The 16,547-nt window shown below is 52.7% G+C and overlaps 1 protein-coding gene across 3 annotated transcripts; it reads left to right on the top strand.

Annotated features, from left to right (window-relative positions):
• Window positions 1-1,280: 1,280 nt before the first annotated feature.
• On the top strand, window positions 1,281-15,321 carry trx (histone lysine N-methyltransferase trithorax). 3 transcript variants are annotated; one of them, XM_025301946.1, is made up of 11 exons: window positions 1,284-1,700; window positions 2,503-3,943; window positions 4,097-4,648; window positions 4,752-5,191; window positions 5,304-5,465; window positions 5,611-6,006; window positions 6,149-11,912; window positions 11,963-13,202; window positions 13,292-13,454; window positions 13,586-13,732; window positions 13,861-15,321. In XM_025301946.1, exons 1-11 carry the CDS (start codon window positions 1,536-1,538, stop codon window positions 14,032-14,034), a joined length of 10,644 nt encoding a protein of 3,547 aa, XP_025157731.1. In that variant the 5' UTR covers window positions 1,284-1,535; the 3' UTR covers window positions 14,035-15,321. The 3 variants fall into 3 exon arrangements, with proteins under 3 accessions (XP_025157730.1, XP_025157731.1, XP_025157729.1); XM_025301945.1 differs by lacking the exons at window positions 13,292-13,454; window positions 13,586-13,732; window positions 13,861-15,321 and having other exon boundaries at window positions 1,281-1,631; window positions 6,149-12,188; XM_025301944.1 differs by lacking the exons at window positions 1,284-1,700; window positions 13,292-13,454; window positions 13,586-13,732; window positions 13,861-15,321 and adding an exon at window positions 1,845-2,222 and having other exon boundaries at window positions 6,149-12,188.
• The last annotated feature ends 1,226 nt before the right edge of the window (window positions 15,322-16,547 follow it).

Consider the following 16,547-nt stretch of genomic DNA (forward strand, 5'->3'; position numbering starts at 1 on the left):
CAAAGCGGTCGCCGAGCGTCGCGTGAAACAAGGTTTGCGCGCGTGTGAGAAATTTATTCTCGCGATTGCACACGCGAAAGGAAAAATGAAAAGAAGAGGAGGCGAGCGGGAGAAAGGGAGGGAGGGAGGGAGGGAGGGGGAGAGAGAGAGAGAGAGAGAGAGAGAGAGATGGAGAGGAGAGAGAAAGAGATAGGCAGACAGAGAGAGAGAGAGAGAGAGAGAGAGAGAGAGAGAGAGAGAGAGAGAGAGAGAGAATGCAAAGGGGCGCATATTTTGATATTTTTGCAGCGAGAGAGCGGGGATTTTTTGGAGCGGGCAGCTAATTTCAAGCCGCTCGACACGCAAATTACGGTAGAACGCGAGAGATCGCCTTAATATTTCTATTTTTCACCGTCGCGTCCTCGCGCCGTCGCTGCCGACCGATCAGATTAGGGCGGGAAATCAAAATCGATAGCCAGCCCGGCAAGTTGTGCGCGGATAATCATTCATGAATAAAACATTCGCTCCGTAAAAAAAGCGTTAACATGTGCGCGGAACGTTAAATGCGCGTTATGCCGCGTTCAAACTGGACGCGGCGCTCCGTGGCGAGTCACGTGACACCTAGCGTCCGAATCGGGCTCGTTACTTGTGTACGACCCTTGCTGTTTTTTTCCGGCCACCGATATCAACACGCGAGATCTTTATCGGCCATTATCGAGAGCCCTGTCTCCACCGTCCGACATGGGGCAAAACAAAAAGGACCTCGATCGTGTTCCAATGCACCGAAATGGCAGCGATGAATGTTAACCTTTCGCAATGATATCGACCGCGATCTCGAGATCTCGACGACGTCGGCTTTCGAGAACGTCGCTTCGCAGGCGACAACGACGAGTGCTCGCGCTGTCGCTACAATGTTCTACAAAGAGAAAAATATCCTTCATACCGTATTTCCATTATCACCACTTGTCGAACATGGAGGAGCGTTTTCGCGCGTCTTCTCCGTCTCGAATGCCGCTGTTCCCCTCTTTCTCTATCTCTCCCTCCCTCCCTCTCTCTCTCTCTCTCTCTCCTCCCTCTCTCTCTCTCTCTCTCTCTCTCTCTCCCCGTCTCTGTCTCTCTCGAGCACGAGCACGATCCTCGCGCGCGCGATCGTGCCGGCTGCGCGTCCGACGTGCGGATTTTTCAGCGGACGAAAAGGCGTCTCGCGCGCGGCGAAGGCCGCGCGTCCTATCGCGCGACATGCACGAGCGTGGCACGGCGTAGCCCGCCTTGGTAGACCAGGCTCTCTCTGTTTGAGAAGTACGCGCGTATTTCGCGGCCGTCGGCCGAGCACCGGCGAGGATGGCCGACGACGGCCGAGCAGGCGGCAGCCCGAGAGCGACCAACACTGCGTGCTTGTGTGTGCGCGCGCGCGTACGTGTGCATCGGAGAGCGTACGTCGGTGTATAGTGTACGCGAGAGAGTCGGTGCGCCTCTCGGCCGTGGGCACAAATCGCGAGTAAAATGGAAGCGGAATTTCGCTGCGAGGTTGAGGTCGGCCGTTGAGAACAGTGAACATGGGAAGGTCCAAGTTTCCCGGGAAGCCGCCGAAGACGGCCACCAGGAAACGGATCAAGGTGCTCGGCCAGCCCGAGGTAGCGCAGAACGATCCGGTAACCGTCGCCGAGAACATCTACTACGGACTTTCCCTGTTCAACGAAACATTCGGTGACAACGAGAAGGTGAGGGAAAAAATCGCCGCGTCGGAGCGGCCGCTGTCGTCGTCGCCCGCCAGCGTTGTTACTACGCTGCGATCGCCGTTGTCGTTGCCGTCGCCGTCGACGTCGACGTCGACGTCGACGTCGACGGAGCCGTCGTTGTCGCTGTCGCTGTCGCCGTTGCCGACGAGGCGTCTCGCGTCATCGTGCGACGCGGCGCAACGCAACTTGCGACTCGCCGCGGCGACCCGCTGCCGCGTGTTGTCCCACTGAGGACGCATACGGTGCACCCGGAGTCACGATGTGCGCGAGCTCAACAGCTCCGGAGCCATGTATCGTGCGGGTTAACCTAACGGCGGGACCGTCGCGGCCGCGGAATGGCAGGTGTACGACTCGCGCGCTCGCTCGCCGCGAGGATGCTTTGCCTCTCGAATGAGAACTACCTTCATTTCTGTACGACGCTGTACAGAAGTCGTGTCATTTGTGGCCATTTGTTTGGAGCCGTTTGCCACTCTAGACATTTTGTTGCCGAATGCTGTCAGTGAGGTATGTCTCTGTAAATTCTTGCTCCGCAGTTCTTCAGTAGCTAATAAATACAGAACTGCCAAGTTTGGGCAAGCGAGAGTTTACAGGGAACAAGTTGTCACGTAGGGAAATCCGACATAATTCATGAGCCACTTGTTTGTTTACTGTTTATTGTGTAGTATGATAAGTAGTAACTACGATGTGACAGTTGTAATATGAATAAATGCAGGTAATAGATACTTAGTAATAGTTGTCAAGCAGTTTGCCATGTCTGATGTTAACGTACTTGTTTTGCCCTCAGGAACATCCACCGTTCCATGGATTTAGCACTAAAGAAGCTAATCTTTCTGCGTCTTATATAAAAACACAGCAACACAATGCAGAGGAAAGCACCAAGAAATTACCCTCAGCCACAGTCAGAAATCTTGCACCACAGTCAAGCACGAAGAAGGATACCACTGATGCTAAAAATTCTCCCTCAGACATCAAGAACAGCACAGAGAAGCTTACCGATGGAAATTCACAACCGGTGGAAGACACTAAAGATACAACTGTACCCTTGACTAACAAACAGTCTCCGAATGTACACAAAGCTAAGAATCGTAAAAATTGCAAGAATATCAAATTTTCCAATTACTTGAAGAGTCCAGTGCTAAAGTCAGTGAACAACATTTTGGATCAGCATCAACGAACTAGGCAGTTGCGTAACAGTACCGCAAAGAGATTGCTGCAAAGGGCGAAATCTAATGGGAGTAATGCGCGCAATTTGGTGGTGCAACCTGGAGAGAAGGCCAGCACAGTGAGAAAGTTTGTTTTACCCGTTCGCAGCGTGCACTCGTCGAGGGTGATAAAGCCGAATAAAAGATTCATCGAGGAATTGGAGGAAGTTTCTGGTACAGAGCACAGTGAAAACGAGATCGGTGTACACGTGAAGAAGGTCAAGTTAAATTCGGACAAACTCTGCAATCAGGAATCAAAATTGAAGGGGGACGAGGCTAGCAAGTGTACAAAAGTGAAGGACAAAGAGACACGGAGCAAGCCAAAAAAAGTGGTTCATAGTGTAGATTCTAACGTCGAGGTTGCGACAGTCCAGCAAGTGAAAGGCACAGAGAAATTAGCGAGTTCTGTACAAAACGCACAAATATCAAAAGTCACTCATAGAGAAGTAAAGAAATCTCATAGTATATCGTGTAAGAATAAAGTATCAAACGACACACCCGACAATTCCAGTAACAATCAGGAGTGCTCGCCGAATCCGAGCAGAGCGGCACAAAATGCGAAATCAACAGTTCCCAGAAATCAGAAGCAGATTTCTATTCCTACAAAAGTTCTTCCCGATTCCAATGTTCCAAACTTCGAGTCTTCCAGGGTTCAGACGAGATCAGGAACCCAAAGTGAGATAGCGACCGATGTGAGTAATCAGGCGAGCTCCGAAGGTGGTGCAGGATTACCGGAAGATGGCTGTGCGAAAGCTGACGATCAGCCTGAAAATGGTAACAAGACTGTGGTTAGTACATTGGACAATTTCGAGACGGAGAGCAATCTGTCCGAGAGCGAGAGCGAACACGGCAATCATACGGAAGATGAGCAGTCCGAATTCAGCGGGATGAAACTGAACGGTGGAAAAGTTATTCTGAGGAAAGCGAGATTAAAGTTGGATAATAAGTGCTTAACCGGAACCGAAGGACCATTTTCAACGACGAGCGCTAGTAATAATACCATGGGAGGAAGTACTAATCTAGGTGGTACATTTGTATTCCTCATCCCTTGCACTTGCATTTGTATTTACTTAAACTCATAATTCGACATCAATTGAACACGCACACACACACACACACACACACACATACGTGCACAACATTTCCCGTCTCATGATGAATCTTTAAAAATTCCAGGGTTAACAGGAACTATAAAATGCGGCGTTTGCGGCGCAGTCCGGTTTTATCGATTCGTCAAACAGGCGCGCAAGTTCGGCATTCACAGTTGCGAGTCCTGCCGCAAGTTTATAAGCAAGATGATCAAACGTCAAGCTTGCGCCAAATCCTCCAACAAAGTTCTTCCCATTCTCCAGTGTCATAAAGGCGACGGTCTGTGCTTGGTTCCGCCTGTCGTGAGGAGTCAGCAATGGAACCTCATGAGATGCGTTTACAAGGCCAGGTGTCCGGCCTGTTGGTTGAAGATGTGCTTGAAATGTTACAACATTCCATCTGCCCTGAGGACAGGTTTAAATTCGTTGTTACCGCCGATAATGAGAGATCCCTTGAGTATCTCCTTGGCGCTCGGTCAAGATGAAGACTGTCAAAAATTGGGCTCGTCCAAACTCAGCTGGCCCGCGGAAGATAGCTCCGAGAGGAATCTGTTCAAGTCCGCCACGAGCTGGAAAAACTTCGAAATAGGACAAAAGACGAGTTATCAGGGTACCGGAGGTTTCCTCTATACAAAGATAGGCAAGTGTAAGACGCAATGTCGATTCGCATCTCGAATGCTCTTCTTTGCGATAGCGTTTCTTTTTTTTACTCTCCAATTACACGACGAATCGTTCTGTTGCAGTCGACTCGTCAATCAGCATATCGCCCAACAAGAAGCGGAGGAAAAACAATAGGATCAAAGTGAGAAAGAAAATGAAAAGTCCCGCGCTCACCTCGTCCGTTGGAAATCAACAGTGTCCGCAGCCTCTTCGACAGAGGCTCGAGTTGAAGGGGCCGAGGGTCAAGCACGTTTGCCGGAGCGCTAGCGTCGCTCTCGGCCAGCCTATCGCCACCTTTCCCGCCGCAGACGCGAAAGAAGACAACGAACACGGCAAGAACATTCCAAAGACGGCGAAGGAACTCGAAAAAGCGGAGAAGAAAGACGACGTCGTGAAGGAGAAAGAGACGCAGAAGCAGGCTGAAGATGGCACTTTAAATCCCAATGTCAACGTGACGCAACAGTCTCACCCGAGGAGAGGAAAGCCGCAACAGAACGTGTCAACGTCGCAGCACTTTCCAGTAGTAAGACCTTTTCTCGAAAACGGTCAAACACACACACACACACACAAAGTGCCACGTTGTGTGCGCACTCGATGCGTTCAAAACTTTCACTAATCGATATGTCTTATCGCAGATATCCAAGGCAACCGCAGACACCCTGTACACAGTCTCCATAGACTTCTGGGAGCAGTACGATCCTTCGGAAGTCGGGACGAAGGGTTTCGCTCTTATCGGCTCGGAGCTGTTTCACATACCTGCCATTTGTTTTCTGTGTGGAAGCGCCGGTAAAGAACCGGTGAGTGTAGAGTGTAGAACATTCGATCCGAATCCGAGAATCGGAAAATCCTCGAGTGTGCGTATCTCGCAGTAACAAGTCTCACCACCTCTCGTGCGCGATATCGAAGTCGAGAATTGTCAAACATAACGATCGTTCTTTACAGTTGATCCACTGTCAGTGCTGTTGCGAGCCATACCACGCCTTCTGTTTGGAACCCAGTGAATGGAACGCTTGCGCCCAGCCCAACTGGTGTTGTCCCCGGTGTACGATATGTCAATCCTGCCATCTCAGATCCGGTCCGAAATTGTCCTGCATCCGTTGTCGTCAGTCGTTTCATCATTCGTGTTTGTCGAAGTCCGGCGTCAGCTCGAGACTGTACAGTCCCGATCGGCCGTATGTTTGTCAGAGCTGCATTAAATGTAAGAGCTGCGGTAGCGAAGGCGTCAACGTCCACGTGGGCAATTTACCTCTGTGCTCCATGTGCTTTAAGTTAAGGCAACAAGGAAACTATTGTCCTTTGTGTCAGAGGTGTTACAACGAAAACGATTTCGACACGAAGGTGAGTACGCGTGTGTGCGCGCGCGCGCGCGCGCGCTTTGCCTAACTTGCAGAGATCTCGCTCGCACTCTTCGTCGTCCCCTTCCCCGCCGCCAGGCGTCGGATGGTGTGCCCGCGCGTTACCACCGCGTGTGTTCTTTCAGATGATGGAGTGTAGCGAGTGTTCCTGCTGGGTACACGCCCGTTGCGAAGGCCTCTCCGACGAGCGTTACCAGATACTCAGCTACCTGCCCGACTCGATCGAGTTCACGTGCAGTCAGTGCTCCTCCAACTCGAACTCCGTGTGGAGGAACGCTATAGAGGCGGAACTGAAAGCGGGTTTGATCGGTGTCATCAAGGCCCTGAGTAAGAACCGCAAGGTGTGCACGGCTCTCAAGTGGAGTCCGCGGAAGGAGTGTCTCTGCAGACCGGTCTCGAGCGTGAGGAAACTCGAGTTCCCCGAGGACAAGAGCGAGACGAGCTGCACGAGAGGGGAGAACGAGGATCCAGAGGAGTCGAACGGCGACAAGTCCGCCGATACCGACACTAGCTCGGGTAGCTGCAAAGACGGTATTGGTAAACTCGACTCGGAGGAACAGTCGACGGACGGTCCTGTGAGGAAAGGCCTGCGACGGCTGCGGCAGAAGTTCCATCTGAGAGAGTGCTCGGTCCGGGTGAAGAACTGTATCCCGAAGGACTCGCAGGAGAACAACGAGAGAAGGGACTGGACGAGTCAGGAGTCGTTGACTGCGTTGGGCGACGCGACAGAGTGCCACTGTTCGGAACAGCAGATTATCGCGAGGCCTTCGCCCACGTTGATGTCCGTGAAGCGCAAGGTGAACGGCAACGAGTACAAGTCGCTGTCGCAGTTCCACTGTGACATGGAGCACGTGATCAGTCGCGCCGGCGCCAAGGGTCTAACGGAGACCTACCACGACATCCTGCAAGAGGTCTTTCCCTGGTTCACTCCGAAGAACTTCAAGAGCAGCGACGACGAGCTCGACGTGCCATCGTCCGTGAAGAACTCGAGCAAGGACACCGCTTCGACGACCAAATTCGACGACCCCATCCTGGAGGCGTGGAAGGAGGAGCTGATGAAGGCGCCGAAGGCGATCGCCGCGAAAACGGCGAATCTCTACAACATCCACGTCGAGGACAGCAGATCGTGTTGCTTGTGCAAAGGCTTGGGCGACGGCCAGGAGACGAAGGAGGGCAGGCTGCTGTACTGCGGACAGAACGAGTGGGTGCATGCGAATTGCGCGTTGTGGTCCAACGAGGTGTTCGAGGAGATCGACGGGTCGCTGCAGAACGTTCATAGTGCCATCTCGCGCGGCCGGCTGATCCGCTGCACCGAATGCGGCAAGAAGGGCGCGAGCGTCGGCTGCTGCGCCAAAAACTGCAGCAATACCTTTCACTTTCCGTGCGCGAGAAACATCGGGCTCGACTTCAACGACGACAAGACGGTGTTTTGCGCGGTGCACGCCAACCATTACGGGCACAAGCCGCTGCAGAGCGAGAACGAGTTCAGCCTGAAGCGGTCGGTCTACGTGGAACTGGACCGTAAGAAGAAGAAGCATGCGGAGCCGAACAAGGTGAAGGTGATGATAGGCTCGCTGATGGTCGACTGCTTGGGCGGGATCGTGCCTGAATTCTCCGACACGGCCGAGAGGATAATACCGTGCGACTACAAGTGCTCCAGGCTCTACTGGTCGACGGTGAACCCTTACAAGATCGTGCGCTATTACATCAGAACGTACGTGCAGGTACACATGCCGGACGTCTCGTCCGACATGGAGAACAACATCACCATCGACCATACGAAGGAGCAAGCGAAGGAGGAGACGGCGCCGACGGACGCGCAGAAGGTCGAGTTTCTGGCGGTGAAGCAGACTCTGGATACGCTGATCGACATCGTGTGCAATAAAGAGGTCGACGAGAATCTGGCGGAGCAGAATAACACGGACATCCTGCCGCCGGAGCTGAAGGAGGCCATATTCGAGGATCTGCCGCACGACCTGTTGGACGGCATCTCCATGCAGGACATCTTCCCGAAAATGTCGTACGAGGATTTTTTAGCCATGGACTTGAAGAACGACGGCTCCTTCACCGCGGACCTCTTCAAGGACGACATGTTGCCGTCGGAGGTTGAGGAGACGATCAAACCGCCGGACAGCAAGATCTCGAAGATGGACTCGTCCTTGCTGGAACTCGGCACGCACAACGACCTGTGGGTGCGGCTGGAGGCGAAGACCGCGATGCAGGATCTCATGGATGACTTGTTCAATTCGAAGAGCCAAAAGCGCGGCGGCAGGGAGCTCAAGCGCTCCAAGTCCGAGGTAATGTCGAACAATCCGCTGATCGTCGGCGGCCACCAGCGTCACCACCAGCGCTCCTGCAGCCTTACCTGGAGCTGCAAGCTGGACAACACCTACGGCGCCGGCATCAAGAGACGGAAGCTACCGCGCAATCCCTCCAGTACCAAGTCCAACGAGGCCGGCCTGATCGTTCTGGACGCGCAGAACGAGCGCACGTCCATGTTCCACGAGCTGAGGATCCCGGAGAGCATCATGGTCACCGTAGGCAGAGGAAGCACTCCCAACATACTCTCGGATTCGATGCGCGAGCTCAAGTACTGCATCGAGGACCCGGGCGCGCTGAATCGCCGCATGTTGCCAGCTCGCGACGAAACGAAGGAGCACAAGAGGCTGTTCTGGCACCCGAGGCAGCAGCAGCCGCGCATCTTGCAGGTGGACGGTCCGGCGGACGCGAACAGCGCGAGCGAATGCAGCTCGCCGGAGTACAACGCCGAGGAGAAGAGCGCGGCGGGCCTGCACGCGTCCGAGGAGTCGCTGTCGATCCCGCAATTGGACGGTATCAACGACGAGCACTCGTCCGACGCGAGCGAGCTGGTCGCGAACGAGAAAGACCTCTACCTGCTGCAGCAGCGCTCCTGCAACTTGTTGCAGCAGAAACGCTACTTCAGCTTCGTCAGGTCGCACATGTCCAACAACGGTAACATCGGCAACAAGCCGCCGAAGGCGAAGAGCAACGGCAGTCTCGTGATGAACGCGTCCGCGAGATACGCTCCGCACAAGGTAGCGAGCCCGTTGAAGGAGAAGAGCCTCCTGAAGCTGAACCTGCCGCAGATCCCGCAACTGGACGGCGCCGACGACATCTCGAGCGACGACGAGTGCGGCGGTGGTGGCGGTGGCGGCGGCGGCGGCAGCGGCGGCGTCGGCGTCGGCGTCTCGATGCAGCAGCAGCAGCACTCGTTGTCGGTGACGCGCGACAATAATCGGCTGACGCGGCCGCACGAGTCTTACGAGTCGTCGCCGTTCGAGCAGCACATCGACCGGCCGGTCACCTGCAAGCGATGCTGCTGCACATACCGCACGCAGGACAGCTACAACCGGCACCTGGCCAACTGCGACATCATGATCACCAGCGACAGCGACTCCGAGACCATGGACAACAAGCTGGCGTCGTCGCCGGACTCGAGGTTCTCGCCGAGCAACGGCTCGGTCGGCTCGCCGCCGCAGTTCATCACGCTCTCGCCATCGCAGGGCCACGCCCTGTCGACCGACTACACGGAGATCCAAGTGACCTCGCCGATCGAAGCGTCCGTGGCATCGCCGCACCCGAGCATCCAGATCGAGCCGATCGCCCAGGCGATCATCACTCCGCAGATCCATGCTCACGCCACGCACGTGGAGACCGTTCACCAGACAGTATTAGCGTCCAACGACGTGATCGTGCAGACGCAGTACACGCGCAGGACCACCACCCTGCCGAACCCAGCAGTATTACCGCAGGAGAGCACGGTGCAGATCACGGAGATCACGGATCTGCCATCCGTCTCCAGCGACTCGGTCGCCGCGCCGGTGCACAACAATATGGTGAACACGCCGATGAGCTCGCCGGACAGCACGAGCTCGCAAACCGTCCCTACGCCGGAGATGTCGCCCACATTCTCGTCCATGGGGGTGCAGACCGCGCATGAGTCGTCTCCGTTGACGTCCTTGTCGTCTTCGTCTTCGTCTTCGTCCTTGTCCTCCTCCTCCTCTTCTTCCTCCTCCTCCTCCTCTTCCTCTTCCTCTTCCTCCTCCTCCTCTTCCTCCTCCTCCTCCTCCTCCTCCCCATCGTTATCGTCATCGTCGTCGTCGTTATTGCAGGTGAACCGCGCTCCCTCCAAAACCAAGAGTCCCCGGGCGGCCAAGCCTCGTGCCAAGAGCGTGAAGCCGCATGTGGTGAAGAACGTGGTGCAGCCGCACAACAATGCCGCCCACGCGAGGTATCAGCCGGTGCAGAGCGGCGCGCCGGTGATCCAGTTGGCGCAGCAGACCCAGCGACCAACCGTGATCCTCCAGCAGGTGGCGTCGCCCGGCATCGTGTCGGCGTACGTGGAAACGCTGCAACAGCAGTCTGGTCAGAATGTGCAGTATATCACGACGATTGGCGGCCAGCACGAGTCCGGCTTTAAGCCTCAGTTCATCGCCACCAATCATCTGGTGCCCGGCACTTACATACAGACGCCGTCCGACAACCTGCTGGCGCTGCAGAACGGCAGCGGCATCTCGATACTGCCGAGCGTGCAAATTGCGCAGACGCAGCCGACGACAGTGCTGGGCACCATCATTCAGCAGCAACCGGGCGCGGCGATCCAGTGCGGCGTCATATCGTCGGAGCAGTTGCTACTGAGCTCCGCCCCCACTCTGGAGATGTTCACCGACCCGACCGGCGGCATGTTCGTGTCGAACCAGCCCATGTACTACGGCCTGGAGACGATCGTTAGCAACACCGTCATGTCGTCCAGCCAGTTCATGGCTGGAGCGGTGCCGCAGGTGTTGGCCAGCAGCTACCAGACCACCACGCAGGTGTTCCAAGCGTCCAAGCTGATGGAGCCGATCGTGGACGTGCAGGCTGTGTCAGGAATGCCAACTGTCACGGCGGTGCAGGCTGTACAGAACGTGCCGGGTGTGCCGGCGAACGTGCCGAGTGTACAGAGCGTGCCAGGCGTACCTGCCAATATCGCCGGGGTGCCTACGAACGTGGCGAGTATGCAAGGCGTGAGCAGCGTGCCCAATGTACCTGCGGTGCCTAGCGGTTACGTGGTGGTGAACCAACCGGCCCCGCCGCCGCCACCACCACCTCCGCCAGCACCGACGGCGGCGGCAGTAGCGGCGGTAGCCACGCCGGTACCAACGCCGTTAGCGGCGACGACACCGACGATATCGGCGGCAGTGTCGATACCAGCATCAGCCACGGCATCGGTACCGATGTCGATACCGCCGATACATCCGCCACCGGCGCCAGTGGCAGCAGTACCGCTACCAGCACCACCAGCACCCCCACCAGTGCCGCCGGCAGCGTCGTTGGTGCCGATGGAACCGATTGCGACAGCTCCGCAGATCAACATCTCCGCAACCGGTGGTGAACAACAAGCGACCTTTGGCTCCATCGCGTGCAACGTCGTGTCGCCAGCGGCGGCTCCTTGTCAGAATGTCGTGGCGAAGTCGGTGATGTCGATCCAAGTGGCAGACGTGTGCTCCTCCGATATGCACAACGGCGCGGCGATCACGGCGGCGGTCGCGAGGGCGTCGACGTCGCCGAAGCTGCCGCCGCATGTGATGCCGCCGACGATCCCTCGTGTGGCCGTGCGACCCAGTCCGGTCGCGCACTCGATCACGCAGCAGATGAATCATGGGCCTTGGAAGATCACCGAACCGTTGTTTGGCGCGGAGCAACCGATGAGCAACAGCGTGCGGCCGTACTTCGACTCAAAGCACGTGTCGGAGAATACCAGCATGATCAAGTCCAGCATCTTGTCGTCCAAGATACCGCCCTTGCCGAATCATTGTATCGCCCAGAGGAGCCTGGTCATCAACAGTAAGCCACATCATGACATGAACCATAGCGTATCCAAGAGCTGCAGCAGCGGCGGCGGCGGCGGCGGCGCGGCGTCGGCGGCGGTGGCGCAGCGGCCACTTCCAACTGCAACAGCACGAACAACATCAACGTCAGCAGTCATCCGGTGATCGTGAGCAATTCCAACGCGCAGAACAAGATATCGATGCCGACGAGCAACAGCATGCCCACCAGTCGGCCGATGAACAGGGTACTGCCGATGCAGGCGGTCACGCCCAAGCAGGATCCGGCGAAGGCTGTGCAGAAGGACGACATCGCGATGATCGAGGAACCCACGAAGCCGGTGATCAAGCCGGCCGAGCCGGAGATTGCGGAGCCGAAGAAGAAGGAGAAGGAGATTGAAGAGATTGCCGAAGAGGTGATGAAACCTGAACCTGTGCTCAACAATAACAACAATAACAACAGCAGCAACAATAACAACAATAACATCAGCGACGGCATCAAGCTAAACACGGAGACCATAGAGAAGGTGAAAGAGAATCTCAAGCTGGAGCTCGACAAGGAGAAACTGCAGAACACATCGTTGAAGATAGTGCTGCAGAAGCAGCTGCAGGACGGCTCGTACAAGATCACGCGCAACATGAAGGCCGTGACGCAGAATAAGAAGACGCCGCAGGTGACCTCCGTGGAGATACTGCCGTCGAAGCAGGTGCCGCAGATCGCGTCGTTGCAACTGTTGCCGATCAAAACGTTCACGCTCAAGGCGAACAAAATCGAGGACAAGGTGAAGCCGGCGATGGACGCCAAGGCGTCCATGAACATGCTGAAGGCGAAGGCGCCGCCGGTTGCCGTGAAGAAGCCCAGGATCTTGGCCAAGTCCATCAGACCGGTGCGAAGTAATCCGCAGCAGCAGATGCAGAAGAACTGCTCGAGGGGGCCGACGCTGATGTATGAGATAAAATCTCAGGACGGCTTCACTCACACCGCCTCGTCCATGGCCGAGGTCTGGGAGACGGTGTTCCAGGCGGTGCAGAACGCCCGCAAAGCGCACAATCTGCCACCGCTGCCTCACAATCCGCTGCTGGAGGGCCTCGGCCTGGAGAACAACGCGACCGTTTATCTGGTCGAGCAACTGCCGAGCGTGAACCGATGCACCAAGTACAAACCCAAGTTTCACACGCCGACGCCGCCGAGACCCGGCGAGATGGAGAACGAGCTGCCGGCGGCTTGCGACAACGGAGCGGTGCGGGCGGAACCGTTCAAAAACAGGAAGGTGCACGACATGTTTAGTTGGCTGGCGTCGCGGCACAGGCAACAGCCCAAGATGATAGCCATATCCGAAGCGGAGTCCAGGTAAAACCTGCGTATCGAGTTTGCCAGGCTGTCCCAAAATCACCGCGAGTACTTGTTGGTGAATATCACGTCAGATGCGTCTCTTCCAGGCGAGTTGCCAGCACCAATTTGCCCATGGCGATGCGCTTCAGAATACTTAAGGAAACATCGAAAGAATCTGTCGGTGTGTACCACTCTCACATACACGGTCGAGGTCTGTTTTGCCTGCGTGATATCGAGGCTGGTGAAATGGTCATTGAATATGCTGGCGAGGTGAGTGACGCGAATGATCGTTTGAGAGATAGCGATAGAGAAGAATTGCCATGTCGTGATGATGTATTGCTTGTTAACGCGGTATCTCTGTATTACTATTGCTACTACTATCGAAATCATCTCGTCTCCAGGTTATTCGATCGTCTCTGACCGACAAGAGAGAAAAGTACTACGACAGCAAGAACATTGGCTGTTACATGTTTAAGATCGACGATCATCTTGTTGTCGACGCCACTATGAAAGGGAATGCAGCTAGATTTATCAATCACTCGTGCGAGGTATGCTCTCTTTCCTCTTTCTACATATCTCACATGTCTTTCCTCTTACTTGAAATTTATTAAATGGATAGAAAGCGATAAGGACGCTCGCTCGCTCGGTGATAACGTTTGACGCGTTTGTGTTACAGCCAAACTGTTACTCGCGAGTGGTGGACATTCTTGGTAAGAAACACATATTGATTTTCGCTCTCCGCCGTATCACTCAAGGGGAGGAATTAACGTACGACTACAAATTCCCGTTCGAGGACATCAAGATCCCGTGTACTTGCGGTTCCCGCAGATGTCGCAAATACCTCAATTGAGACTGCGTATATACAGCTTATCCTAAGCAGCCGATCGACGACACAGAGATAAAATATGTGCTATAATTGCGCGCGCGCTTTCGAATAGGATTCGTTTTATTGAACGTTATTCATTTACTCATCATCAAACTATTTTCAGAGATTGCAGCTTTTTATTACTATAAAAGAGCATAGATTATACATTTTAAATATTAGAAGGCCAGAGTGTATAGTACGCGAAGCACGGCGCGGTCGCGACGATGTTACTTTAGACAGCTACGTTCGTGTAGTTGATTTAATAGGTAAAGCAGGAGGAAGAGCAAGAGTGGCGAAATGGGAAAAGGGCGGAGAGGGGGAAGGTATACCTGCACGTGTATGGCACGTATACCTTATAGCAATAAACGATTCGAGCATGTCCCGCTTTCGTACCCGGCGAGTCGTGCGTGTACTAACGCGCTTTGAGACTTTTGAAAGTGTTACTTTATTCACGCCTGTGCTTTCTCGCACGACTTTTAGACTCTACCTATTATCTACTATTGAGGCTTAAGAGAGTGTACAAGTTATCTTACACTTTACACTAAATACGACGGCTCATCGGTTCGTATGATTTTGATCATCCATGTTACATGACGTCGACAGAGGTTTGTCGAGGGTTCGATCGAATTTGAGAAACTCTTCCCCCTATACGTGGCGAACGTGTTGGAACAGATTAAAAAAGAAAGAAAGAAAGAAAGAAAGAATGAAGGAAAAAATAAATGGAAGCTGTCTCTCATGCGAAGGGCGCGTCGAGGAAAACAGCGGATTTTCGATGTTCATGACTGATCGTGGGAGATCGGTTGCGTTTCTCTCGAGTGTCACGGGAAAAAAAAGAAGAAATGACGTGTGAGCGCATTGTACAAATGTCGAGCGAACGAGAATCTAATGCGCGATATAATTGTATATTTAAACGAGATTCGTGTAAATTTTTAAATTTAGTGTACAGTGTATGACTAACTTCGTGACATTTCACGTCTGCTGTGTAGGGCCAGATTTCAAATGTTTTTGTAAAATATGTAATTGTTAGACTAGATATATCGTCTTTGATGTAAGTACAGCAAACTCGTTTTAACTTAAGTTAGGAATGTAGGCATTAAGGAGAGAGAGATAGAGAATGGCAAGGGAGAACAGTCTCCTATAGCAGGACATTGTTCGAAGGTGTACCTACTTTGGCAGACATTGATACGGTTTTTGTCTCATTAATTGTCGAGCAACCGCGATGTGAGAGGATTATCCGGACTCTCCTCGTCCGAAAGAAAAAAAAAAAAAATTTCAAACCGTATAACCGTGCAAAGGTGAACAGCGCCAGTTTGATATTTTCTTTTTTTTGTATATTTTTTTTAGATATCGCACTTATACATATATGCATATATATACACACACATATATATATATATATACATATATATATATTTTTTGTGTATATATATATATATGTATATATAAACATATATATATATATATATATATATGTGTGTATATATATATATATATATATATATATATATGTATATATATATATATATTTGTGCTTCCACCTTGCCAATATCATCATCATTGACTTTATCAACGTCTGAGTTTTTAAACGTCGGGACAAGTTTAAATGACGAAATCTGCAAGGCAGATCCGATATTTTGTTTGTCTAGTATTCAACAGAGCCGCTAAACGTTTCAACGATAATTTCGGATGAGCTTCTATCGCAAAGTCAGTTTGTTCATCCTGTCTGACGAGGTTTACGCATTGTTTGAGATAAACGTTTCCGGGGACGTCCTCGGCAAATGTTTGTGATACTTTCCCATAGTGGGAAATATTAGAGATGCTTTTTATAGGAATATATTTTACATTTTTACGAATATACATATACATATATATCACATATTCCGTACCAATATCCTTCTGTGAAGTCCAGTTTTGCCTTACTTTTAATGTACCTACGCTTCTACCCGGTGATAGATTTAGATGTACGTATCGCAAATGATATTTTATATTCGGAACTAACACACACACATACACACAAACAACCGCAAACGGCGCAAGCACGCGCCCCTTCGAGACCACTACGTATCTTAGCGCGATCAATCAATCTCTGCCGAGGTGGTAGTCCCTTAAATTTTGGTGCTCCATGGACACCGTTAAGTGCACTTTTCATGAAAAAATGGCCTAGAGTAAGAGATAGTAGGTTGCAGTGCGCGGAAGTGTTTGATAATAATAAGAAATGCGTTATACGAAGAATATTGAACGCAAATTATTTAAAGAGGTAATATAAAGGAATGAGAGAGAGAGAGAGAGAGAGAGAGAGAGAGAGAGAGAGAGAGAAGCGATGTGGCATGTGAAAAAAGCATTATTTGAGCACGCGAATGAACGCCAGTCGTGCTGCGATTTTAATCGGCCTGGTTTGGTACAAAGTGCGTCGTATGCTGAGTTGTAAAAAGTTACGAAAAACGAGAGAAAATGGAAACTTGTTCTGGTCACGTGAAATTGCCATTTTTTTAGGTATT

This window comes from Harpegnathos saltator, unplaced genomic scaffold (assembly GCF_003227715.2).
Source record: "Harpegnathos saltator strain DR-91 unplaced genomic scaffold, Hsal_v8.6 scaffold460, whole genome shotgun sequence".
Taxonomy (NCBI): domain Eukaryota; kingdom Metazoa; phylum Arthropoda; class Insecta; order Hymenoptera; family Formicidae; genus Harpegnathos; species Harpegnathos saltator.